Below are 27,982 nucleotides of genomic sequence, written 5' to 3' on the forward strand. Positions count from 1 at the left end.
CCCCCCCCAAACCCCCCACTGGCACCGCCCCTGTTTCTACCAGGTGACTTTTTTTTTCTGTACCTTGAATGTGATTTGTGTACACATAAGCTTTGGCAGTATATTATACCAAATTTTACATCCCTTCTTCATAGACATGTTTAGGAGAACATGACTAATGTCAGAATTTGCGCACAACACTATGAATTGCAACATAGCTTGTGCCGTAGTCTTCCTTGTGTGTGTACTGGTGTGCATCCAAGTTCTTGGGCACCTGCAACAGATAAAATGTGTAATTACAAACTTCCTTCAAGTGACATTCTGGTGGCAGTCTCTAGCTGGGTTTTTTTTACTCACAGTACCACATTAGTTGCATATATTCCAATGAAAAAAAAAACACATTACAAATCATTTTTCTGTAAAGCCTTTTTTGCAAGGACATCACAGCCATAGTCCAATGTCTGTAACAGTCTACTGGCCTTTAGTAGGCTTGTGCGAATATTCGAGCTCTTCGAATATTCGAACGAATATTACAGTATTCGAATTCGCTTCGATTCGAATTTAAATTATTGGAAATTTCGAAGTATTCGAAATGAACGAATAGATGTATATTAGTCCGCATGTAACCCCCTGTAAAGGTGGTTTCACTGCAGTGAAGGAGTGCTATGCCGTGAATGCACCTTTCCAGGAAGAATCCGCACTGCCGCGAAGCCCCCTTTCAAGGTTAAATGAACAGATTACCCTCACATCGATTCATCATTTTTTAAGTTTAAAAGCTTGTTATACCAGCTTATATGCTCCAAGTATAGTAAATTTTAAAACGCCACATATTTTACAGGTTATCACCTGCATTCTACTGAAAGCCGAATCCTGCTACTATTCAAGGTTGCTTCCACTTCCTTTGAACCAAAAAGAATGACATTTGCACATGCCTTGTTACAATTTTAAAACATTGTGCCGGTTGGTTGGGTCACGACAAATACGGTCATTTTTCTCTATAATATGTGACATATACTATTCGAATTCGATTCGAAATTATTCGACCAAAATCACTATTCGCTTCGAACCTAAAATTTGCTATTCGCACAAGCCTAGCCTTTAGGCTTTTTTTTTTTTTCTGCATTGGGTGTATGCACATAGTTTGCACACAACAAAACTAGTTGGTACAAATTCTATAGCTGTTCACTGAGCATATGGCAAAGCAGAAAAACTAAAAAAAAAGCACACAAGGACTAGTTTGTTCAATCTGAAAATGTGCTACAATAAAGTAGGCTGCAAGCTCACTTCTTCTGCACCAATTGCAGCCACTGCTGGTAGGCTGCTTAACATACAGTATACAGATACACTCACCGCTGGCTCCAACCAAAGGAGATACCCTGTTTGGCGAGAAAAGCCTCCTGCTTGCAGAAACAGCTGGCTCAGTTCGCTGTGCAGCTCGTACAAACTCTAGCAGGTCATGGTAAGCGCTCAAATTCCACAAATTACTCTTAGCAGCCTCGTGTAAGTCTGAGTGTTCCACACGAGCAAGGCACATAGCTGCAACATCAGTAAGTTGAGCTGATTCCTGTTCACTGAAAGCAAGAAGAGGGTAAAGTGAGGTGAATCAATCATTTTAATGTGCTGAAAGCACACACACTCCATACTTAAAGTTCTCCTCACTAGGTCTCAATGGAAATTGTAGTTATACAACAGGAGACATCAAGCTCTGTCTACAGGCAATAATGTGTTACTAGTATAGTAATAGTGGAGTACTAGTATAGCAATAGTGGAGCTAGAAGTATATGAAAAGCTGCGAGGTGACAGTGTGAGCACAGAAACGACATTCATCCCCCCACCTTCTCCAATATAGAAGCCAAAACCCCACATGTAGATTACAGAAATACCCCTACACTTTTCTATCTCTCTCCGTTCTTAGCTTACTACATAGTTCACTTGCAGCAGAAGCTCTTGTGCTCCCTATGTTTTGCATTGCTGCTAGTTAAGCATGTGTGTTGCAAAGGCAGAAGATGTAATGTTGTCTCCAGTGGCTAAGTAGGTGGTTCCTTCAAGAAGGGCACGTGGGCAGTCACTGTTGTCACAGTGTGTGACAGCTGCCTTCTCACCTGTCTAATTGAAATTCTGAAACCTAGCAAAGGGCCCTTTTTAAGCTCCAATGGCTGTCATATGTGACGGAAAATGACTCACTTGAATTTCAGGTGCCTTATTAGAAGTATTTTTTTCCAGGCTTTGAAAACTGCTTCTAGTGTGAGTCTTGTATACAGTGCCTGCACAGGTGCAGGCAGTTCCACAAGAACTGGTATTACTGCATCTAAAACTTGATCCAGGATGGGTGATATAGGGTCATTTTTGTTTCGCCCTGCAAAGATGTGAGGGTGAAAACCAAGAATTAGATGGAAAATACCTTGTACTATCCTTGGACTGGCTATTGCATGTACAGAAGAAAAATATCGTACCTTGCTTATGAAAATGTCTAGCTGTTGGCAACGCTGCCTGTAGATTTTTCAATGTGGCTTTGTAGCAGTTATCCTGGTAACGTGCAGCAACTGAGTCCTGTAGGCACTACATGTGCCATAAAAAAGAAACTATGAGCCTTTTTCCCAAGAAAGCAACATCTTGCCATACCTCTAATGCTTCCACAGCAGAGCCACATAATGAGTTCGCATAGAAAGAAAGATTTGTTGGGTCCTCAAGCTTGTCCCAGGAACGTTGCGCACACTTTGCAGAAACAATAATTGGCTGCAAGTAAAATGCACAAATAAAATGACAAAATATACAACAACATTCAATTGCATGCCAGAAGGTACAATTTCTTTAGGCATCATTATTTTGTGCATTATTTGCAATATTACTGTGTTTATTTTACATGAATTAAAAGAAAAAGTAAACACTTGTTAAAGGGACACTAAAGGCAAATAACAATTTGTCGGAGTGAAAGGATAATATGTCAGTATTATCAACAGCAGTGCTCTACTGATAGAGAAATTAAGGTAAATGTAGGACACGATATGCGCCACCAGTGGGACACTTTGGAATGAGCACGATGACGTCAAGAGTCCCCGATGACAATTAATCACTACTACTCAAACTACTTATAATAAAAAAATAACCTTCCGTACATTACAAGACGCAATCAAATCCTGCTTGTGCGTTTCTATTTCATCCGTGAAGAAAAGAACCAAGGAGAACGGCGCAGGTGGTTTAAAAGTTCCCTTTTCGCCGGGCTCGCCGGGCTCCTCCGCTCGCACAGTCATGTCTCAATGGTAGTCTCGTTATCGCGTACTGTTGCATGTGCTTTGCACGCTTGTGAAATTCACTCTAACAGAAAGTTCGACAAAATGCCGCGTCCCTGTTATGTTGCCGGTTGCCTGAATGGTGTGCGCCGCTTGAGCAACAGCAGCTGCAGCAAAGAAACCAAATTGACTTTCCAATGGGTGCCACAAATAAACCCACGCCAATGTGGCTGAGTGCTGCGCCTCTGCGACAGTGTGCTAAACAACCAAGAAATCTGCGTGTGTACTCGCTGCACTTTCGTGCAGAGGATTACGAGATCAACCGCAACATGAGCAAGGCTTGTAATGTGCTCTTCAGAGCAGAAACTGCAGCATCGGCTGCTGGGCAGTAAAGGCGGGCAGCGTTGGGCAAGGCAAACGCTACGTCAGGAGGCCTTTTCAGGTGGGCGATTTGAAGTGCGCTAACACTGCGCGGACTACTAAAACGTGATTTTCTTTCAAAATAAGCATTTCCTTGACACTAAACAAGGACTATGAGGTTTCTGGAATGTTATTTCAGCAATCAACGTCAACTTAACATTTGCTTTAGTGTCCCTTTAAGACTGGAACAAACATCGATAGATACGGGACGGTGACAGAACAACAGACAGGGCACTGACAATCAGTGCCCAGATAGCCGACATATCAGCCCCCTGTCTGTCATTCTCTCACCGTCTCGTGTCTAGTGCTGTTTGTTTCCTTCTTAATAATGTACCAACCAGCCCAGTTAGGTGCACTCCTGCAGTACACATCTGACATTTGAGTCATACTTGCACATATTTAGCATAGAAAACACAAACACCGTAATTACTGTCAAAGAAGTATCAATTGATTTGGAATTAAAGTAAGTGAAGGCGGGTTTATAACTTCCCGTTTTTAACATGTACAGAAAAAAAAAAATTTTAATTTGGTTAAGTCATTCAATATTTCCTTCACACAGTTTGCCTACTTTCTTTTCCATGTTCTTCCCCTAAGAAAAAAAAATGTGACCACAGTTTCGACAACTGCACAAAGATACATCAACGCTGTGGAGGTGCAGTTGAACAAAAGGACTCAGTGAGGTACATAAAGATACATGTGGGAGTGTACTAGCAATTGACAGTTAAACCTTGTGTTCACATTTACATAATTTCAGTACCTGAAATTTGCCGAGTTTGGAAGCATATTTCTTTTCATGACAAGATGACAGACATACACAGATACACTTAACCTTCACAGATTATGGCTTTCATTCTACTATAATTTCTCATGCACATTTATTTTTGTGACTTGATTATGATGCATCCTGAAAAAAGCCAAAAACAACTACAGTCATTGCAAGATGCTGAAAGGTATCCATTTTTGTAATGCCTTAATTTTTCTTGTACTGTTTTAGCTGGTAATTTATACAGCAGCCCTTTTGTTCAATGTATTTTCCACCGTACAACTGTAGAGCCACAGCAAATATCTGTTGAAGGACGATGAACAGATTGTTCTAAAAAACTTGCCACCTTATATATGCAATGCCTCATGACCTCAAGCACACTGGAATTTTGAAAGAATGTTAATTTCATCTTAATCAGACGTTAAGGACTTGAAAAATTGCTGACCAATCAGCTTACTGTCTATTGCCCACAAGGTATTTATAAAGGTAATCGTTACTAAAATCAGGACGACGTTATAATTCAATCAACCAAAGGATGGGGGTGTGCAAATATTCGAGAATTTAATAATCAATCAAATATTGTTCTACTCAATTCTGTACTTGAATCGAATTGTCCATATTCGAAATACTGGATATATTTAGAATATTTTTTTAATAATCAGCACCGACGGGAAAACAATAAAAAAACAAAACATTGAAGCAGTGAGGGATCATTTCCCTTGTTTTAATCATTGAATTACTAAGATGCATGCAGCCCAAGCTTTTAGAGGACTATCGACGCTATATTCATCATGAGATCCAAGAGGATGTTGATTCACGAAAAACTGTTTTATTTTTCGGTAGCACTGATAGTTGGGCGAGTTGGTAAGTTTGTAAGTCGTCAGTGTTTCATGTCTTTTCGTTGCGCCGTTTCACAATCATGTTTCATTTTTGTCTCAGTTTTATTTAAAAGCAGGTGACGAAGTACCCCCTTGAATATTGTAGTCACTGCTGTATTTCAACATACACTTACAAAATATCTCGGAGGCTGTAGTCGATGCTTAAAATGAGCTTACCTCGGTTTACCCAATTGTAGTATTTTTTCTCAGTTGAAAGTAACTGCAATGTACCTTTGTTAAAGTTTATGAATATTTGTTTCAAATAAAATGTGGAATTTTAGGGCTGTTTTGAATATGGTTACCTTACACACAGTATTTACACACGGTATTTACACACAGTATTACAGACAGTATTTGATTTGAAAGTATTTGATTTGTATTTGTATACTATAATATTCGAACAAATATTATAGCATTTGAATTCACTTTGATTCAAATTTAAATTATCGGAAACTTCGAAGTATTCTAAAAGAACGAATAGGCGTATATTAGTCCCAGTGTTGGCGGTAACGCGTTACAAGTAGCGGCGCTACCGGTAACGCGTTACTTTTTTCAGTAACTTAGTAACGTACTCGTTACTATTTTGGAACTGTAACGGGTAACGTACTTTCATTATCATTTTTCGGTAACGTGAGGTGTCGCGTTACTCGTTACTTTTCATTCCAATTATCCTCGCAGTCTTACACGAAATTCATTTGTCTTGTAGGAGCGCCTTTCTCAGAGCTTGTCCTGACGTTATTTCGTCGCTGCGGCGGACTGCTGTCAGCCTGCCAAGCGTTGACAAAGCGACCCTGCTTGGGATCCTTTATTTGTGCGGCGGAAATTGCAATGGGGAGCAAATTGCCAAAATTTATTAAAGGAATCTGCTATAGTTTCGGCTACCTTGCTATCGAGGTTCAAGTTGTCGTTGATTGTTGATGAAGCGAAGTGTAATGCAGTCCTCATAACCGTCAAAAGCAAACTGTCGAGATCTGCTCGGCTTGTGGACACCAAGACTCGGTGCGAGCTCCAGCGCAAAGGAGGATGACTTCTTCGGAAATGCCTTCTGAACGTAATCGACAACTGAAGATGAGCAACTGTCTCGGTACCTTTGATGCCGCATGGCATCGCCATGAGCGGGTTGAAGGAAAACTTTCCGCGTGTTCACCAGCTCTTCCTTAAAGTGAATATAGGAGTACTACATAGTGTGTCCGTCGAGCTCCTATTTAGCGTAGGTGTGGACATATTCGCTAATAAGCGAGTCAGACTGTCCGATTAAAGCTTTGAAACACAGCTGTTGCTTATATTCAGCAGTTTGTAGTTACATTAGAAAACTGTCCCAGCAGTACTGTAGCACTGTTTATAAACTTCGTATTCAAAATTAGTTTTGCTTCTTGTTATTTACAACAGCGCCTACGTTTCTGGTCATTGAACTCCTGCGCAAGCTAGGCTGACCTTGAACACTTTCACATGCGCAGTCGCAATATTTGCGGCAATTATACAGGTCAAATTGGAAAAAAGAAAACTTGTTTATGTGCGCAAATAATTTTCCCCAGATTGATGCCATTTAAGCATTCCTTTATTGCTGCAAAATTTGCACATTTTGGTAGTAGAAGCATGCCGTCATAATTACTGCATGTTTTCTCGGTGATATTTTCATTGCTGAGAATGTTGATGATGAAATCGCACCCTTTGTGTTTAATGACCCATTCCGAAAAATAGCTTTCCCATGTGTCAGAGTTGGAAGCCATCACATGCAACTATACAGGCAACTTTAGGCCACTATAGTACTGCAAAGGTACAGCAGATTTGTGCAAATCGTTCTTGTTTAATCAGTATTTCCGGCAAAACATTTGTTTGGGCGACAACTTTAATGTGACATATAAGTATGAGTTTTATAAAGTTGCTATTGTAGGTTTCTGAGGCGAGGATGCAATGATTAAGATTTCTGACTATGGGGTAATGGCAGAAGTAACGTCCGTTCACACACCCCTTCATTTTGCACATGCCTTGTTTCAATTTTGAAAAGCTATTGAGCAGGTTAGTTGGGTCATGACAAATATGCTAATTTTTCTTTATAATATGTGATATACACTATTCGAATTCGATTTGAAATTATTCGACCAAATAACTATTCACTTCGAACCTTAAATTTACTATTTGCACAAGCCTACTATTCACGCATCCCTACCAAAGAATCAAGCAGGATTTCATACAAGCTATTCATATCCGCATAATCAATCAGCTGATAGAGGAATGTGCAGAATATAACCAAACCCTATATGCAGCCTTCATAGATTATGAGAAAGCATTTGGTTTAGTCGAAACCGCAGAGTCGTGCAGGCATTAGAGAGTCAGGGTGTAGACGAACCATATTTATAAAAACACCGGAAGAAATGTGCAGGGGCCTCACAACCACCATAGTCCTCCAAAAAGAAAACAATAAAATGCCAATAAAGGCAGAGAGATACAATCTCTCCAATGCTATTCACCGCACAGTTACAGGAGCTTTTCAGAGAACTCGATTGGGAATTGTTGGGGATAAGAGTTAAGGGAGAATACCTTAGTAACCTACAATTTCCTGATGACATTGCCTTGCTGAGTAACTTGGGGGACGAATTGAAAAGCATGATTACTGCATTGGACAGGCAAAGCAGAATGGTGGGTCTACAAATTAATATGAAGAAAACTAAAGCAATGTTCAACAGTATCGGAAGAGAACAACGGTTTGCTATAGGTAGCAAGGCACTGGAACTGGTAAAGTAATACGTCTAGTTAGGGCAGGTAGTGACTGCAGATCTGAACTATGAGACAAGTAACTAGAAGAGTAAGAATGGGGTGGAGTGCATTTGGCAGGTATTCTCAGATCATGAATGGCATTTTACCAGTATCACTCAAGAGCAAAGTGTATAACAGCTGTATCTTACGAGTCCTTACCTACCAGGCAGAAATGTGGAGGTTTACTAAAAGGGTTCAGCTTAAATTGAGGATGACACAGCAAGCCATAGAAAGGAAATTGATAGGTGCAACATTAAGGGACAAGAAGAGAGCAGAGTGGGTCAGGGAACAAAGATGTGCTAGGACATCTTAGTCAAAATCAAGAAGAAATAAGCATGGGCAGAGACTTTAGCAAGAAGCCAAGATAACCACTGGTTCAGATTGGATTCCAAGAGAAGGTAAGCATGGCAGGAAGAGGCAAAAGGTTAGGTAGCAGATGAGATTAAGAAGTTTGCGGGCATGTGTAGCACTGCTAAGCTTGTGGTCGTGGGTTCGAATCCTGGCCAGAGAAGCTTCATTTTGATGGGGGCAAAATGCTTTCAGACCTGTGTACTTGGATTTAGGTGCACATTAAACGACCCCGGTGGTCAAAATTAATCCAGATTCCACCACTACGGTGTGCCTCATAATGATATCATAGCTTTGGCAAGGAAAACACCAGAAATTATCATGGCATTGCATGCGTATGTGCCACTGGCGATATACAGCTGCCGCTTTGGAAGCAGGCTGCCAGAACAACCAAAGCGACATTAAAATCAGCACACACAGTGCGTGACCAGGAGTTGATATGATCCGAAATGAAACCCAGCGCTGCAAGAAACATCCATGATCACAGTAGGCATTAAAAATTTTCTTGAACGTATTATGTTGACAAAGTGAGCTGTAGAAACATCCAAGATGGCATTAGACTTGCGATTTCATGTTGTTATCGTCCGAAGGAAATCTCAGCAAAAGGGAACTTTCATGCAACTGAACACTGCACATTGCAATGCTGCCAGTGGCTCAACAGGACAGATGTAAATATGAGCTCTGTGCATTGAGCTCATTGTGAATTTAAAGCAGCACCACAAACTGGCATCCAAACAATCAGATTTCGAGCGAGACAAACACATATGAAAGTGTGGTTGTTGTTCGCTGACAGCTCCGAGCAGAGACTACTGCTGCAACGAAGGTGCGTTTTATCGGCCACATAATTACAGAACTTGTGCAGTCACCTCAATATTCACGAAATGTGGCCATTCACCATTGACATGCACAATCCGCTCGAGCAAACAGCGTCCTTGATGACCTCCTCAGTCCCGCAAAGGCTGTCGATCAACCGCTTTTCTTTGGTGACATTCACACAGCAAAAAACCTTCTCAGTGTCTGAAATCTTGAAGCCTCAAGGCAACCGATAGATGAAGCTGCATGTGCAGCGACGTGCAGATGTAGCACGTACAGTGTGCTGAACGTGTTGAGAGAGCATAGTCAAGGGCAAGAGCAAGGACACAAGTGACCGGTTTTTGCCAGAGAGGTGGCAGAACTCGTGCGCCACAGCGCCGCCCGGCCCAACTATGTAGTGTGCTAAAATTACCCTATGTAGTGTGCTAAAATTACACAGCAGCAACACTAGCGCACATGCAAATCACACCAGAAGTGAGCAAACGTGTTTCATGACGCACGGTCAGGTTTGTGACATGTGCTGACGTAGCTTCTCTCCCCTGTGACATCCCTCCCTGGGTATCTTCCCCATCAGGAAAAAAAAGAAGAACTTAAAGCATGCGACAAATCCCTGTAACTCCACTCGTACTTGACGGATTAGAAAAATTTTTGCAGCAATAAATTCATGAGGCAATAAACTCCAATACAGAGGTCATTTAATGATTACTTGAAAAAGTGTTTCGGGATCCCTTTAAAGTGACTAACCGGAAAACAAAAATACAAAACAACAATAAAAGAAGGTACAAAGTTTCATGAAAGGCAAGAGAATTGTTATCAAACCTGCCTGGAGATCACAGAAGATAAGTTGAGGTATCAAGGGTGGTGCCCATGAATGCAGGTTGCTGCGTAGACTAGCTTCAGCCCAGTGAAATGTGTGCCAAAGAGTCTGTGCCAGATAGACCTTAGCTGCACACATTATAAAAAATAACAGTGCATTCATTAAGTACAGCTGTGCCAAAGAAATGGAGAGAACTAAGTTAAACTTCAATACAACAAACTTCAATATAGCAAAATTCTTTGTACAACGAATTATTTAACTTTTACAACTTCATGTCCACAGAACATTAACCTCAATATAAAGAAGCATGCTTATCCACGAATTCAATATAATAATGATTCATTGCTGCCACAAGGGAAGACTAAGGCAATAAACTGAAACTTCTCCTAGTAATAGTGGTCAAAACACATGGCTTTGCAAACACATTTTTCAAACTGCATGCAACGTGATAAGAGGGCAAATGCCATGGTGGAGCAGCATCTTTCCCTGCAGCGGTTGAGGTGCAAAGGGAAACCTGAATAGTCTCCTCTTTGACCTCCCGGGTGGAGGAGACAGACAGCATGCCCGCAAGTACCCTAGCACACCATATCGTGTCTCTCCAAGAGGCGTAGTTCCATGTTTCGCTCTGCCCATGCCTCACATCAACGCCCGATTTTGTTGATTTTTAACACAGTGTGTCAAATGACAATCATGAGTAGCCCACAGAGGTGGTAGCAGTAAATGCAATGAGTTCTCGCTTATCTTGCAAGCAAACGCAATCGTTCAGGAGATGTATGTCACTGATAAGCTAGTATCTCGATTAGCGATGTGGAGGTGCTCGCACCACCCTGTAAAGTTGTTTTCACCTCACGGTGCCCACACGTAGTAGTTAGCTTAGTAGTTGCTGCTGTACTCCCGAGGTAGTACTGCTTGGTGGGAGCGAGGTTACGCAGTGTCATGAGGAGAAGAGCTCTGTCTCTTTTGGGCGCTTGGTGCAGCCATGGACAGTTGGTTCGCGGGGGAGGTTCGTGGGGACGATACCGCGGCTCATTCCCGAGGTGAGTCAAACGTCGGTGACGTCACATTCACGGTGCATTGTATGTGTTATGTTTTTTGTGTGTGTTATATTGGCATTATATTGGGTTATTTGTCATGTTACTGCACTTATGTCCAAGATTCGGCTGGCGAGCTCACCACTGTGTAAAATGTTAATAAATGTCCACATGTTTGTACTGTGTCCGATGTTCCATGAGCAGTTCTCTCGAGATCCACAGCGAGAAAAACACATCGCCGCTTGTTTTGGGATATCGCAGAACTCACTCTCCATGATCCCCAAATTAAAAAAAATCTTCTGGATCCTCTGAATATTAAGATAAATTCCTAGTGAAAGCAATCAGAATTAGCAAGCGCTTTTTCTGCAAATGAAAGTTTTTTTCGGTGAGCACACTACTGCAACACGTAGTACCCGACTGATTTTTTGGAGCTGCTCACAGTAACCCTCCACACCACAATGAACTTTATTACAAAATTATGTGGGTGTTCTGTAATGAAATTGATTTACAGAAATTCCTTACAGTGATGAAAATTCATACTGGGTCATGTCCGATTCTTCGGACCTAACGCATATATGATGTCACAAAACAGAAAACGTGGCCACCATGATCACAGGTGCTCTAATTCAAGTTTGCACCTAGTGGTCATGTGGTTTTAGACCTAAACTCTTTTGTTCTTATGGCGTGCGCCAGTTCCAATGTTGCATGTTCATTGACCGACTCTCCATGGAGAGCAAGTGATTCCGTTTGCTAAGCCTTGATGTCATGCCACTATGGGCAACAGCTGAGGTTTTGATAAAAAGTCGCCGGAACAAAATAGGTGTGATGCCATTGTGCATTGGACCTGCTTTTCTTTCAGCTTTACGCGCGACGTGACACTGCTGTGAAGAGGACTTCCCCAGCACTTCATCAAGTCGTGGTCGCTAAATCTTGGATTCATCAAAATGGATTTTTAAAATGTTATTGAAATTAGTTACCTTTTCCATACTGTACTATCATTCAAACTTTTGCGGCATCTTTTGTGTAATGAAGAATCTGTCAGTAACCATACACTGCCTAAAAGGTCAATTTAAATGCAAGGAAGCGTCAAGATTCTTAAGTCAATTGACAACATAATCAATCTTGTTATATTGAGGTTTAGTTACATGTAATGTGGCAATTCTGAAGAAGCATATGCTCAAAAGAGTAGCTCACAAACTTGACCGTCAAGAACACCTAAAGCTCAACTACATGGAGTGCTTTTACCGCCATTTCCTGGTGTTGCATCTATCGGCATCGTCACAGAAACGCCGACAGAGAGGGCAACCAACCACACAAGAAGCGCATGCCATGTGGGCCAGTACCAACCCAGTGTCACACAATGTGAACAGAGGGAATAAACCTGGAGCCTCATAAAGCAATGTGTAATGTCCGCCAAAGGTGCAATAGGAAATATTCCTGATTATATCTTTTATGTCTTACTTGTATTTCTGTGGTATAAAAAATGAAACACACTGCCATCAAAAGGTATACAGGAGGAGACAAGATTATTTATCCAAAAGACGTATTAGTCTGTGTTTTTTTTTTAATTGTGACGCCAGCTACGGAGGTTAGAAAGAACCAGTAAACTCATAATCTATGGCCTATGAGACTGCAGCAGCACCCATCGTCCCACATCTTCGAGGACATAAGCACAACCAATCCAGCCACTGCTGCTAAGCTTACCGAAAAACTTGAGAATAGCTCTCGGAAACGGTTTAATATGGTTATGAACATTTTGCTGTCGCAGCTTCTAGGGACAAAGCTAAGGCAAATACAAGCATAAGTTGGGATCTTGCGGGTCACACAGTGCATGATGACGACTTAATAGATCTGAGGCGGACGGCACTCGCTTCAGCAGCAGCGACAAGGCCATTACACAGGCAGCAGTCACTGCCACCCATGCACTGATTGGTTCTCCACTCATTAACTGCTTCTGGCAGCGACGCCGATGTCTGGGACAGCCAAAGGTTGACATTTCGGCTACTGTCTACAATATCGCCGATGCCACATGACAACAGGGGATGAAACGCCAGAAAACACTGGCAGAAACGCCTCATGTGGTCCTGCCTTTTAACACAGCCTCAAGTAAGTTCACCGAGTGTCTAAGCAGTGTCTGAATATTTTCGAATATTTTCGAATATTTCTCAAACATTTTTCAATTAATTCGAAGTGAAATTACAGAAAAAGTTACAGAGAATCCCTAAGCATGTTCTTGTGAGATCGCAACATGAAAGTGTTTCTTTTCGCTAGGTAGATGAAGCGCTGGTGGGGTCATATTTCATAGTTTTCTTTCTTATCAAGAGTGAGGCAATGTAGAGGCCGAATTGTATTTATGTACATGATTTGGTGCAACAAAAGTGTTGCCGACAACACTTTACACGTGATAGGCAGAGATGCCATTTCCTCAGCCTCTCCTCCTCTTTCAACTGCTGTGAAAGGCCAACTGATGTGGCGGACAAGGGTGTGCTCCCTTCAAGTCCGGAGTTCCAAATCTGCCTCGTAGACGTCCGATTTTTCGGACTCCCTGCCCAAATTTCAGGCCCAAAACAGCATTAATTGAGCCCCCAACTCTGCCACATCTTTCATCTCCATATTGGAACCAGCGTTTTCTTGAGTTAATACATTTGCGACCGTAGCGGAGCTTGAAAGGCAGCTTTGCCGCAATACGGGGTTGTGATGAGGTGAAGCATATTGAAAATCTAGGGACCACTTCCAAACGGACGTTGACTGTCTCTTGGCTAAGTTCGACCGTAATGGACCTTGAAAGGCAGCTTTGCCGCAATACGGGGGTGTGAGGAGGTGAAGCATATTGAAAATCTCGGGACCACTTCCAATCAGACGTTGACTGTCTCTTGCCTAAGTTCGACCGTAACGGAGATTGAAAGGCAGTTTTGCCGCAATACGGGGGTGTGATGAGGTGAAGCATATTGAAAATCTAGGGACCATTTCCAACCGGACTTTCTCTCTTGGCTAAGTTCGACCGTAACGGAGCTTGAAAGGCAGCTTTGCCGCAATACGAGAATGTAATGAGGTGAAGCATATTAAAAATCTGAAGGGGTCACTTTCAACCGGACGTCGACTGCATTTGTCTTTGGGAAGTTCGAACAGTTCGAATAGTAAAATTTCAGTGCGAATCGAATCGAATAGCAAACACTATTCGAAAAATATTCGAAATTTCGAATATTCGCACACCCCTAGTATTTAGTTAATTAGCGAACGGCTTCTTACATGGCGCCCTCCATAGCCCGCATTATAGCCCCAGGGTAAAAATAAACCTAAAGAAGTTACCTTTTTTAAAACTTTTGGACCTTCTTATAAAAAACACCCGGTATACACATAAATGAAAAGAATAGGCCCAATTACAGGCACAGTAAAGTTTGTCGTAAATCACTTCTTATCCTCTATTTCATACTCATAGACCAGAAAGTGTGGGGCCCTGGCATGCAGAAACAAATAAGTATAGGTGCTTTTTGTCCAGTCTCTAAACTATGAGCTCTAACTGCGTATGCAAGAATTTACAGCACTTAGGTGACAGAACTTCCTTTCTTCAGTAGCAGGGAAACTTAAAGGTGTACTGACATGAAAATTTTCAGCTGTTGTTTTTTTACGTCAAATGAAAGGCCAAGCCCTCAAGAGCCTAGAAAATGTAGTGCTAAGCGCGAGTGCACGCTGAAAAAGTAATTACAGTATGCTTTTAAAAGTTAGTTTCAGTTCCTACTGTACCCTGACGTCACAACACGGTATGAGCTTCTGGTCACATGCACACACAATATATAGTGACGTTTCCACGGCCGCTCCGCACCATGGCTACGGTGGTGACGCACAAGCGGCCATTTTGAATGTTTTGGTGACGCACAAGAGGCCATCTTGGAAGTTTTGGTACCTGATGTCATCACAACTAGCCAGACTGCTGGGTGAAGTCACCAGAATTAGTACTGTAGCCTGATGTCAAGCTAATGTCGATGTCGATAGGTGCGCCATAGAAAAATTGACTTTAATATCAAAATAAAACATCTTATCACCATTTGCTGAGCTTCACACTTGCTCAGAGTCGTCTCTGCATACAGGAGATTTGTATGGCAGAGTAAACTCGCCTTCTAAAAAAGGTGTCAGTACCCCTTTAAGATGGCATTAAGACAAATGAAGACAGAGAAAGGTAGGTAGAGCAAAGGATTCACTTCATAGCACACACAAAAAAAACCTTAGTGAAGGCCTACCGGAGAGGTATGAATAGTTACTCCGAAAAGAAAAAGAATGTAGTGCATAATAATGTAATTTCATGTTGGCAATTTTTGGCATCAGTAACCCACAGATGGCAATCTGAGCCTAAAGGTGACCAAAATAGACAAAAGAAATGTGCTTTACCTAAAGAAGTGCCCTTGTAATCTCCAACTGGTTGGTTTGCCAAGTAAGCACTCAAAGGCTGCACAGCATGAAGCAGAAAGTTCTTGATGACATCTTTGGAAGCTCCATGGTGAGAGTTAAACAAGGCTGCATTCAGGGCTGTAGATAACATAAGCAGAAATATTTTAAAGTTGGCCATACAATGAAGCTTTTCTTAAAATTCTAGGCCTTAATATATATATATATATATATTTAAAGGGCCCCTGACAGCCATGACTTTCATGATTTACTTACTAGTTCTGCATCTGACAATCAAAAAATGACATGCTAGCTGCATTAATTATGATTAATTATGGTGGCACTTGAAGACACCTACCCCAAAAAATTACAAGAAACTAGCACCCCAGTGCAGTGGAGTGCATCAGATCATGAACGCTCGAACTTCAATGACGTTGACAGTGTGCTTTTGTCATTGGGGCTCCATGTATCAGAACAAATGAGACGATGTGGGTACTACGGTATCAGCCAGTGTGTAACACATCAGGCATGTTCGTCTGCCGAAATTTCTGTCTACTACAGGAAACCTGCCACAAAACAACATGGGACACATTTACCTACCCAGCGCCCACTTCACAGTAAAGAGTGTGCCCCTCAGAAAAAAAAAAGATTCCTCACTATGCTACTTAAAGGGACACTAAAGGCAAATAACAATTTATGTCAGAGTAAAAGCTCAATGTATGACAACGTCTAAAACGGCAATATTATCAACAGCAGTGCCCTACTTATCGAGAAATTAAGCTAAATGTATCACACGATGTGCACCACGAGTAGGACATTTTCGAAATGATCTCAATGACGTATGTGAGAGCATCCGACTAAAATTAATCACTGGTAATCAAACTAGCTGCAATAAAAAAAGAACCTCCCGTGCATCAAGAGACGTAATAAAATGCTGCTTGTTCGTTTCTGCTTGATTCATGGAAAAAAGAACCTCTTTGGCATTGCCATGGGGAACGGCGCACGTGGTTCAAAGGTTCCGTTTTTGCCGAACTGCTCTTCACCCAATGCCCGGCTTCGCTCACGCGGTCGCACCTCAGTGGTAGTTTCGGTAATGCGTACTGCCGCATGTGTTTTGCACGCTCGTGAAAGTCGCTCTGACAGAAATTTCGACAAAATGCCGGATGCCCGAATGATGCACGCCGCCAGTGCATGCCGCCGCGCAGTAAAGGCGAGCAACGTTGGGCACAGCAACAGTGACATCGGAAAGACCACTTTCAGGCGGCTGATTTGAAGTGCGCTAGCGCGATGTGGACCACTAAAACGTGATTTTATTTCAAAATAAGCACTTTCTTGGCACAAAAGTAGCATTACGAGGTTTCTGGACCGCTATTTCAAAAATCAACGTCGACTTAATATTTGCCTTTAGTGTCCCTTTAAAGCATCACTGACGTAAGGAGCCAGAACCACCAAGAGAGCAGCTCGACAACAGAGCAAGGGAGGCGAGGGACGATAGCCCCCATAGTGTGCCAATCTAGGTGGTGGTGTGTGTGCCATGCAATCTTGTTCGTCTGTGATGTCGACAATACACATGGAAGAGGCGAAAAGCCACAGGGAGAGCAAGCAGCCACTAAATGCATCATACCAATGACGATGTCGCGAGGTGCTGCCAACTCAGATGAGCACTTACACTTACTACCATATTAAAATATGTCAAGGGTACGTTTCCTACTAGTACTCGACCAGAGGTACCTATGCAAGCAGTAGAATGGAACAATACAAGCATCTAGAGTGTGACATTTTAGTGTCAGAGGCCCTTTAATGTCGAGCACTAAACCAGAGTGAGCAAGCTGATTACTGTATTGCAACCCTATTGGCACTTGTCCAGTACTGAGAAGTTACTTTTGGCCAAGACTATGGTCATGATTGTTCATAACATACTGCATCGAAGCATTATGCCAAAGCTCAGCCAGCATGCAGTGTGCAATGTTGGCTTCACTCATAATTACCCTACACACTTCTGTAACTAGGTGCTCACAGTTAGGGCTTAAAATCGAAACGGGCAGGAGGGGGAGGTATGACCAGCAACACACACATGTGTACACACACAGAGACAGAGATACATGCATAAAACATACAAGCTGCCAATGTGGGCTGGGTGTGAGAGGGGTGCCCTTGAGCAAAGGGAGACTGCCCTGCTTGCAGGAGCAAGCAATCACAACCTTGCAACCTTGCAATCACAACTGCAAGTGAAACCCACCTTTGGGCATACGATTCATGGGGGTGTGCAGAAAGTTGTTGAGGGTACACAGTCTTGTAAATATAGAAACTAATGTGTTATGGAACGGTGGCTGCTAATATTTTTCATGGCATTTTGCACAAAAAAAATTGCATCACATGAAATACATCACTTGATGTGCAGTAAATAAAGTGCACACAAAGAATGTAGTGCGATACAGTTATTAATTTGACCACACCAGTCATACCTCGTCTCCAGCCCACCAGTGAGAGCTGCGCGAGAAGCATTTGGCAGACACACTTCAGAGAGGTCACTGCAGCGGTCGGCAAATCTGAAACATGTTGGTCAGACTCTGGAATATAGCACGCAATTTGTATGCATGTATGGGGGCAAATACTTACTTTGCGAAAACTGCTTCTGATCCTATGAAAAGCTATAGCAATAAACAGTGCCAGTGTTTACAATTGAAAAGCATTTCATAAGCTCCTCAGATTGTAACCACTTATCAACACCACCACGCATATCACTCAGTTCCTATCAAGCAGTTAATGAACTGTACTAGCATCATCGTGATTGCTCTTCCCACCAGCACAACAAAAAAGTTGAATGAATCTAACCCATTTATACCCAGTTTGATTTCCAACAGTGCTTGGGAAGCTTGGCATTAGTCAAGTAGAATTTCTGATGTGGTATCCATGATGTCATGGATAACATCCATGATGAATGTGTTTTGACTTGCATAACAGGAATAAAAGATGAAACAAGGACTTGAAATATTTGTAGCACAGTATTTGCAGTTCAACAAAGTGCAGTGGATTGAGTCCAGTGGGCACACTGATAGAGACAGCAAAAAAATTAGAAGCACATACCTTGACTTTGGCAGGCCAGCATCAGGAGCAGCGACATGTCAGATACTGGTGGTGCACCTGAAGTTCCAGAAATCTCTGTGCTAGAGTTTAAGGTGGTCAGCCTGACAAGCAGTTGGCCTACAAAGCAGTCCCAGTAGTGCTCCCAGTACAGCCTCTCCAGTTCAAAACAACTAGGACGTGTTGCCCTTGGAGGCTGCTTCTGCCAGTGTGCCCTACCTGCATGTATTGGCACAGTGTTAGTCGAGGCAGTAATCACAGATGCCACATCATCACCACTTAATGACGATTTAAGTTTTTATACAGCACAGCAGTAAATTGGATATTTAGCTTATGGTGATTTTGAAAGTGATTGGACAATGCAAAAGGTCAGTTGTTGCATGCCACAGCATTCTGCGGCCATAGCATATGCACAGACATTCAGACTGTACACTACTTCGGCAACCACCGCCCCACCATTTCTGATGCCTCTGCCACAGACATGGCAGCCGCAATCCCAATAGAGAAGAAGTGAAATATGCCTGAAAGTAAATATATTGAAGCATTGTTAAAGTGTGACACAGACCCACTGGACTGCTTGTCATAGTTTGTGTGACTGTCATTAAAGCACTGAATTCTGTGTAAATTTAAATCTCGGAATGATCAGCTGTGGCCTTCAACTTTAGTAAATGTCAAAGACACCAAGTCACAGCCCCATGGTGAAAGTTAGCATGAGCAGCTCTCGTTAACGCCAAGGGGCTCGACACTGTGTACAAAGCCACCCATCAAGTGGTGTGCCCCACAGCACCCATTTTTTTCCCTGCCTCCTCTTATTAGCACCTTCTCCTTTTTCCATGGCAGATTAGAAAGAAAAGACAATGTAAGGACGTCTTAAAGTAAGTAGCAAAGTAGGACCTTATTCTCCACAGTACACATCACAACTGCGAGACGGCTATCGATAGTGCCAGGCAGTTCCGTGAAAACATGCGCATGAACCGTGCATGTAGCATTTATAAGCACGCATAGTCTTGCTGCCATTCAAAATTAGCAAAACCTCAATATCTTGGACATTCGGAGACCAAAGGCGATGCAGGTTGTTGAGGCATTTAAAAAACATCAGAGATCGAACACATAGTCTCGTGTTCAAGGGTCAACACGGGCATGTTATAGAGTTGAGATTCAGAGATTCAAAGCTGGCTTTTTTTTTTCGCGCGCGCGTGTGTGTATGGCTTCTCTTGTGTATGACTTTTAGAGTGGCGAGGCTCACTCCCTCACCGGAAAAGAAATAGGCCTCCCTGATGAAGTATCTGGCCATCACCTCCAATATGAAGCTCATCGCTTTACCCAGGCCCTCAGGCCACCACTGAAGCTTAACCTCTGGACGTTCAACACAAGGATCCTCTCAAGCGAAGCTAGACTAGCAGAGTCACTTGAGGTGTTAGAAAACCTTAAATGGGATCTCATTGGCCTTAGTGAGGGTAAAACTGGGGCAGCGAATGCATCTTTTCATTTTCAGCATGAAAATAAAAATATGCATTCAATGAAAGGGTAGCAATCCTCGTGATAAAGCTAAATAAGAGGTATAAACTCAAAGTAGTGCAGGTGTGCGCTCCAACGTCCAGCCATGACAATGAAGAAGTAGAATAACTCTACGAGGCTAATGAATTACCACTGCAAAAGGCACGCACCCACTACACCACAGTCATGGGAGACTTCAATGCAAAAGTAGGAAGAGAACGGAAAAGGGACGAAGCAATCAGTAAGTATGGCATTGACTATAGGAATAATAGAGAAGAGATGTTAGTGGAATTCGCAGAATGAAATTGAATCTGCATAGTGAACACCTTCTACCAAAAACATTGAAAGAGGAAGTGGACGTGGAAAAGCCCTAACGGAAAAACAAAGAATGAAATAGATTTTATATTATCTGGTGACCCAGGCATCGCACAGGACATAGATGTAATAGGTAAAGTAAAATGTAGTGATCGTAGGTTAGTGAGGGCAAGGATAGCTCTCAATCTGAGAAGAACGAGGGAAAAATTAACTGCAAAGAAACAGACCAACCTAGATGAAATCAGGGTAAAAACAGAGAAATTCAGGATTTCCCTTGAGAAAAAATATGATGCTCTAGAACGCAAAAAAAAAAATACCGACATAGAGGGAATCAATGAAACTGTAACTAGACTGATCTATGAAGCAGCAAGTGAAGTTGTAGGTAAAGCACTGAAGCAAGGAGTAAGCAAACTCTCCGAAACCACAAGACTTAATAAAGAAGCAAGAACACGTGAAAGTGACTAAGTTAAGATATAAAAGAGAATTAGCTGAGCTAACCTAGCTGATCAGTAAGAAGGAAGTCTGTGACTGAAGGAACTACAACACAAAAGAGGTAGAAGCAGCAGTAAGAAAGGGTGGCAGCGTCAAAACAGGTAAAAGGAAACTCTGTTTAGGGAGGACCAAAATGAAGGCACTAAAAGATAAGCAGGGCAATATTATAAGTATTCAACGACACAATGAAGGTGGCAGAAGACTTCTACCCTAAGCTGTACAACTTGCAGATCGGTCATCCATCCTCCATTGAATGCAAAGTCAAACATGACACAGAAGTCCTATATGTAACTAATGACAAGGTTAGAAAGGCCATACTCTATATGCCCCACGGTAAAGTGGCTGGAGAAGACGGCATAAAAGTCAATTTGCTCAAAGATGGAGGTGCTTTTACATGGAAGAAACTTGTGGCACTTTACACTCAATGCCTCAAGACGTCAAAGGTGCCAGTGAGCTGGAAAAATGCCAACATTACGTTATTACACAAGAAAAGAGACATCAAAGACTTGAAGAATGCCCATCAGCTTACTTTCAGTACTATACAAAATATTTACGAAGGTAATTTCAAACAGGATTAGAGAAACACTTGACTAAGAAATCTAGAGAGGAACCTGGCTTCGGGAAGGGGTACTCTACCATGGATCACAGCTATGTGATCAAGCAGATCATTGGGAAATCTTATGAGTACAAGCCCTTTTACATAGCTTTCATAGACTACAAAAATGCATGAACTCGGTAGAGATACCAGCAGTCTTGGAAGCGTTGGGTCACCAAGGAGTAGTTGAAACATATGTAAGTACCTTAACCAGGGGAATCTACCCGTGTAAAGGAAATTAACGGAAGAATAAAAATGGTCTGGTGCACATGCGGTAGAAAATCCCAAATAATGACAGGCAATTTACTGCCGTTACTGAAGTGGAAAGTGTGCAACCACTGTATACTGCCAGTATTCATATGGGGTGGAAACTTGGATGATAACAAGGAAACTTGAGAAGTTAAGAACCATGCAATGTGTGAAGGAACAAAAAATGATAGGCATGACATTAAGAGACAGGAAGAGAGCAGAGTGAATTAGAGAACAAACAAAGGTAGCCGACATTCTAGAAAATGTGGATCTGGGCAGGTCATGCAATGCGAAGGACAGATAACCATTGGTCAGTTAAAGCGACATAATGGATACCAAGGGATGGGAGATGTAGCCAAGGATGACAGAGGGTTAGATGGAGTAATGAAATCGGGAAGTTCACAGGTGCTAAATGGAACCACATCGCACAGGATAGGTTAAATTGGAGATCATTGGAACAGGCCTTCACCTTTGAGTGGACATAAAATCTGCTGAAAATTACAATGATGGCAGTATCTATTAAAAGCAACAAATGATACAGATCTAGTTTGCAGACGACAAAGTTGTGCACTGCCAAGGATTAAAATGAATGTACTGCAGCACACACTGTGCTCATTATTAAAAACAAAGTTATCTAGTGGCTACAGAAAGCCCGAAGCATGCCTTTTTACATGTTGTACTGTTACCAGGTTAGAATAAACGTCTGATGGACAATAGCTTACAGGAGAAAATACGTCATATTAAAAAATAATAATAATTACAAGAGCAGTAATTACACATACAATGTGATGATGACACATATTTGCCCACCATGGTAGATGCGAGGCTATGATGTAGTGCTGCTAAGCATGAGTGCACAGGTTAAGTTTTGCGGCTAGGCTTGTGCGAATATTCGAGCAGTTCGAATATTCAAACGAATATTACAGTATTCGAATTCGCTTCGAAACGAATTTAAATTAATCTAAATTTCGGAGTATTCAAAATGAACGAATAGACATCGTTTCATAATAATAGATGCCCGTTTCATACTTTCTAACTACAATCGCATCGCCAGTATTAGTTCAATGAAATCCAGCTTAGGCCTTCCTTCCCTTGCATCCCGTCGGAACATATCTCGTTTGAGCACATTTCACAAATTATTTCATCATCCCACCCTACATAACCAACTAATCCTCAATCCTCAGTACATATCTCATCGCATCGATCATCGTCATAAGGTTGGCATCGCATCCTGCAACTCCCAGTGTTTTTATCGGTCATTCATACCTCGTACATCAGTAGATTGGAACCACCTTCCCGAAGACATCGTCACTATTACTAATAACAATATTTTCCGTCAAACATTACTCAGTATTGTATGAGTTAAACGTTACTCAAAATTGTATTATGTTCACCGTCGTTGCACAGCTACTATTGTATAATCTTTATTTGTTGCATTGTTTATTCTCCTGCTGTTTTTTCTCTGCTGTACATTCTGCTGTATAATATGTATTTTCTATGCTGTATATTCTCATGCTGTATTTTCTTTCTTTTTTTTTCCCTTCTTTTTTTATGTAAACGTTATTTCCACTCCCCTCTATAATGCCATATGGCCCTGAGGGTAAATAAAATGAAATGAAATGAAATATATAAACCGCATGTAACCCCCTGTAAAGGTAGTTTCACTGCAGTGGAGGCGTGTTATGCCGTGAATACACCTATCCAAGAGAAATGCGCACTGCCGCAAAGCCCCATTTCAAGGTTAAATGAAAAAGTTACCCTCACATCGATTCCTCAATTTTTAAGTTTAAAAGCTCGTTATACCGGCTTATATGCTCTAAGTATAGTAAACTTTAAAACTAGACTTGTGCGAATAGTGATTTGGTCAAATAATTTCGAATCGAATTCGAATAGTATATATCACATATCAAGAAAAGTGAGCATATTTGTCATGACCTAACTAACCTGCAAAATATTTTCTTTAAAACTGAAGCTAGGCACATGCAAATGTCATTCTTTTTGGTTGAAAGGGAAGTGGAATTCAACTCTGAATAGTAGCAGGATTTGACTTCCGGTAGAATGCAAGTGATAACCTGCAAAAGACGTTACGTTTCAAAGTTTATTATACTTAGAGCATAGAAGCCGGTTTAACAAGCTTTTAAACTTAAAAAACGACGAATCAATATGAGGGTAATTTGTTCATGTAACCTTGAAGTGGGGCTTAGTGGCAGTGCAAATTTCCTTCCCCTGGAGGGGTGTATTCACGGTATAGCACCCCTCCACTGCAGTGAAACCACCTTTACATAGGGTTACATGCGCCTTATATAAGTCTATTCGTTCATTTCAAATACTTTGAAATTTAGAATAATTTAAATTCGCTTCAAAGCGAATTCGAATATTTGAACTGCTCGATTATTCACACAAGCTTATTTAAAACGTAACGTATTTTACAAGTTATCACCGAAAGTCAAATCCTGCTACCATTCAAAGTTGCTTCCACTTCCCTTTCAACCAACAAGAATGACATTTGCACATGCCTAGCTTCAATTTAAAAAAAAAAAATATTGTGCAGGTTAGTTAAGTGATGACAAATATGTTCATTTTTCTCTATATGTGATACATACTATTCGAATTCGATTCGAAATTATTCGACCAAATCACTATTCGCTTCGAACCTAAAATTTACTATTCGCACAAGACTAGTTTTGCCCCCTCCCCACCATGCTCATATTCCATGGGGGCGAAATGCAAAAATTAAGTGCGTGCTAAGGAACCCCAGGTGGACAAAATTAATCCAGAGTCCCCCAACTACAGCATGCGTCACAATTATACTGTAGTTTTAGCCTGTAACACCCCCGAATTTAATTTAGTTACAGCTACTTTCTCTATACAGCGCATTTAATTGTCCTTAGTAATGCTCTGACAGATAAATATACAAGCAAGTGAATCTGAATCATACACACAAGCAAGGATAATAAAAAAGAAAATGGGCTTCTAGGTGCATGAGGTGTGTAGAACAGGTCGAATGAACAAAAACCTAGTCTGTACCATACTAATGAAAGGCCAGAGGTCATTCTCTCTAACCATGGCAATCATTCCCTAATGGAGGGGCCACAGAAAGGTTTAATTAGAGACAACAGGCACGTCGCTTTGTCAAAGGCACGCCCCTTGTGGGTGTGGTCCACTGTGCTGAACAGGGAAATCTCAGCGGTCCCTCCACATAAGGCTAGTGCAATTAGTGTATTGATTGGGCAAGCCACTCCTGCCAAATCTGGGCTTCGGTCATAAAACGTTGGGAGCAAAAAAGTGTCACACATGTAGACAGGTAGAAAGCACCATGGATAAGGAAGGAAAGAAAAGAACAAGTCATGACAGTGAGTACAAACAGGACTTTACCAGCATGCTGCTAACATTAGGCAATGCACAGACATGTTTAAAAACATGCTGAAAATGAAGAACTGCATTACTAAAATATGAGGGTTGTATACCAGATGTGTAACACTGGTAATACCAGACGTGTAAAAAAGGTAAAAGCAAGAGCAGTGAGCTGGTCCACACATTAAAAATAATTAGATGAAATTTGGGGCTGTATTTTTACAGTTCGCTGCATTTTTTAGCCTTCTTATACTTGAAATTAAAACTAAATTCTGGCGTTTTACATATCAAAACTATAAAAGATTATGAAGCATGCCACCAGCGGGGAAACCCTGATTAATTGCTACCACCTGAGGTTCTTTAACGTGTACTTATCAGTGCACAGATACACCCGGATTTTGGCCACATTGAAATGCGGCAACCATGGGCAGGAATTGAGCATATGCCCTTGTACTTAGCAGCACACCACCACAGCCCCTAAACCAGCACAGTGGGTCTATGTCTACTTCAACACTGTCTTAGCCAACTCTGTGTTGTTTTTACTTATCATTGGGACTTGCCAATCAATGTGACTGATCATAGGCAACAAGGAATAAAAATTAAAATGTGTCATTACAGGATACTCTCCTCTTTTAAGCAGAGGAATGTGTGTCACGTGGGGGGAATCAAACCCTTTAGCTTTTCAATTTTACATGTGTATACACACACACACACACATACAAACACATGCAAACACATGCATGAACATACATGAAGGGTGGTTGAACGCGCCTCCCCCTCACCAAAAAAATTTCTTGCTATGCCCCTGACAAGGACATTGCATATTTTTAATAACTTCAATATATAAGTTTATAAAACTTCAGAAAAGTAAAGAATGGCCACACCCACTCTTGTTTCAACATTCAGGCTGCATACTGCACATCAGCTGTATGAATGGCTATTATACTTTCAGGAGCAACCCAGGATGCACATGTACTAATTACAGCTGTTATAGCTCAGGAAAACCAGAGGTAAGTAAAATGACTCGTGTGAAAAAAGAAAGTAGATGAAACACAATCAACTAATGTTGCACTAGCAAATAATTGGTTAACATTTTTCCATCATTACTTAAATTGCATGGTCATGTGCTTTAGACTGTTTTATAGCATAAGATAATAATAATTGTTGGGGTTTAACATCCCAAAACCACGATTTGATTCTTAGAGATGTCGTAGTGGAGGCCTCCAGAAATTTTGGCCACCTGGGATTCTTTAACGTGCACCTAAATATAAGTACACGGGCCTCTAGAATTTTCACCATCGATTTTATAGCATAAGAGGTGTATGAAAAACACAGAAGTATTTACCAAAAAAATACAATGAAAATGTTTGCCAGCAAAAGCTTTCCAGTGAGCTGGCATCCACTGTGTCATTTCATGAACGAACAAACATTTATGCTAGTCACTTTGACTAGCTATTTAACTATACCGAGAACTTATGACAGCCTTCGAAGGAGATTTCTCACACACTCAAGTAAAGAAAAAGGGCCGTGTTTTCACTCAAGGCACCTTGTTTCTGTTTGACAGCTTGGGGTGGCGCAGAGTGATCGATGCATGTAGCAGCATATAGGTATTTCAGAAGCAAGCTTTGGCCAGACTGGACGAGGGCGGTAAGAAGAGCAGCTGTGCCAGCAGCGTCACGAGTTGCCGCCGTGCTCCAGAATTCGGCAGTGGCGATATCTCCCCAGGTAAAATTTCGCACAGTTCCTTCACGATTCTTTCTACTTTCGACACAAACAAACGCAGCAAGTCTAGCCGCAGAAACTTCAGCCTGACGCGCTGCAAGGGTGTACAGCACTGTTGATACGGGCATTGGAGCGACGCCGGCCGATGAGCCGCAGGCGCTAAGCAGTTGGTTGAAGAAGTGGCATGAAGAAAACACTCCACCAATCCAGTCGGCGTGCAAGTCAGCTGCGTCCATCCGGCAGAGCAACAGGATATCGTTGCGCAAACTTAGCCATGCCCACCGCAGCGCTTGCTCAGCCAGCGATTCCAGACGAACTTGGGTCCAACGCAACACAACATCCAAAGAAGTGTGCCATTGCGCATCGAAGGTGTTAAACGTATGGCCAAGAAACTTGAGAAGGTAAGGCCAAGCAAAAGTTACCGCTTGCAAGTTGTCAAGAAAAGTAGACTTGCGAAGAAATGAGAGGTGCAGGACATCTTTTGGTAGGACGGGATGCCCAGACAATAGCAACTGTCCAATTAAAGTGTCTTCAGCCAGCGCCAGGTTTTTCACGCGATCGCGCAACTTTCTCACTAAGGCAACCTGGTGGCAGCACTCTTTCTTAATTACCAACAAACAACGTTCCTTCATGAACGATTTCATTTGATCGTGTAGGGCTTTCACATGCTCCTTCTCGCGCGCGGAGCATAAATCTTGACGAGCGTCTGTACCAGATGACGAGCTGCATACCGAGGAATCAGACTGAAGCAAGATACTGAGCGTTTCCATGACTTCGGCTGTATGAAGAAGAATCTTCTGTTCTCCCAGCAATGCGGGTGCGCTGCTGCATGCTTGATCTTCAGGTGGCGGAGGCTTCGCGGGTGTTGCCGGTGGTACTTTCGGCTTCGGTCCCGCAGGTTGTTTTTGAACAGCGTGAGATGCCTTCTCGGAACTGGATCCCGAAGTAGTGTGTTTCGAAGACCGAGATGACGTGAGTAGAAGGTGCTGCTGAATCTCTACCATTTGTTTCCACTCTCGACGTTCCGAGGCAAAACGACGCCGTTGCACAGGTGGAAGTTCGGCCTCTCCCATCATGCTAAGAAATACACGTCGAGCAAAAGGTTGAACACAAGAACATGAGCTCCCTACAACATCCTACTTTTAGCACTGATGAAGCAACTGAATTCCGACACCCTATCAACAACATGCCGTTACAGTTCGAGAGGTTCCACGGAAATGACATATCCGCGCAAAAATCCGATTCCGCGCACTCA

The 27,982-nt window shown here is 42.0% G+C and overlaps 1 protein-coding gene across 1 annotated transcript; it reads right to left on the reverse strand.

Moving 5' to 3' along the window:
* Positions 1–30: 30 nt before the first annotated feature.
* LOC119379238 (uncharacterized) lies at positions 31–27,958 on the reverse strand. Its single transcript, XM_049411911.1, has 10 exons — positions 26,552–27,958; positions 18,507–18,722; positions 17,885–17,968; positions 15,423–15,560; positions 10,018–10,133; positions 2,602–2,721; positions 2,433–2,538; positions 2,164–2,335; positions 1,330–1,550; positions 31–253 (listed from the first exon to the last, which is right to left on the reverse strand). The coding sequence occupies exons 1-10, from the start codon at positions 27,801–27,803 to the stop codon at positions 180–182; spliced, it is 2,499 nt and encodes an 832-aa protein (XP_049267868.1). The 5' UTR covers positions 27,804–27,958; the 3' UTR covers positions 31–179.
* Positions 27,959–27,982: the final 24 nt, after the last annotated feature.

This window comes from Rhipicephalus sanguineus, chromosome 1 (genome assembly GCF_013339695.2).
Source record: "Rhipicephalus sanguineus isolate Rsan-2018 chromosome 1, BIME_Rsan_1.4, whole genome shotgun sequence".
NCBI classification, from domain to species: Eukaryota; Metazoa; Arthropoda; class Arachnida; order Ixodida; family Ixodidae; genus Rhipicephalus; species Rhipicephalus sanguineus.

Excerpts from the sequence above, each read along its gene's own strand:
- LOC119379238 (XM_049411911.1), bottom strand. The coding sequence starts at position 27,803 with ATGATGGGAGAGGCCGAACTTCCACCTGTGCAACGGCGTCGTTTTGCC. Across the intron at positions 15,561-17,884 it reads ACTGGTGGGCTGGAGACGAG|CCCTGAATGCAGCCTTGTTT; the intron begins GTATGACTGGTG and ends TGTTATCTACAG. Across the intron at positions 254-1,329 it reads TCCTTTGGTTGGAGCCAGCG|GTGCCCAAGAACTTGGATGC; the intron begins GTGAGTGTATCT and ends TATCTGTTGCAG.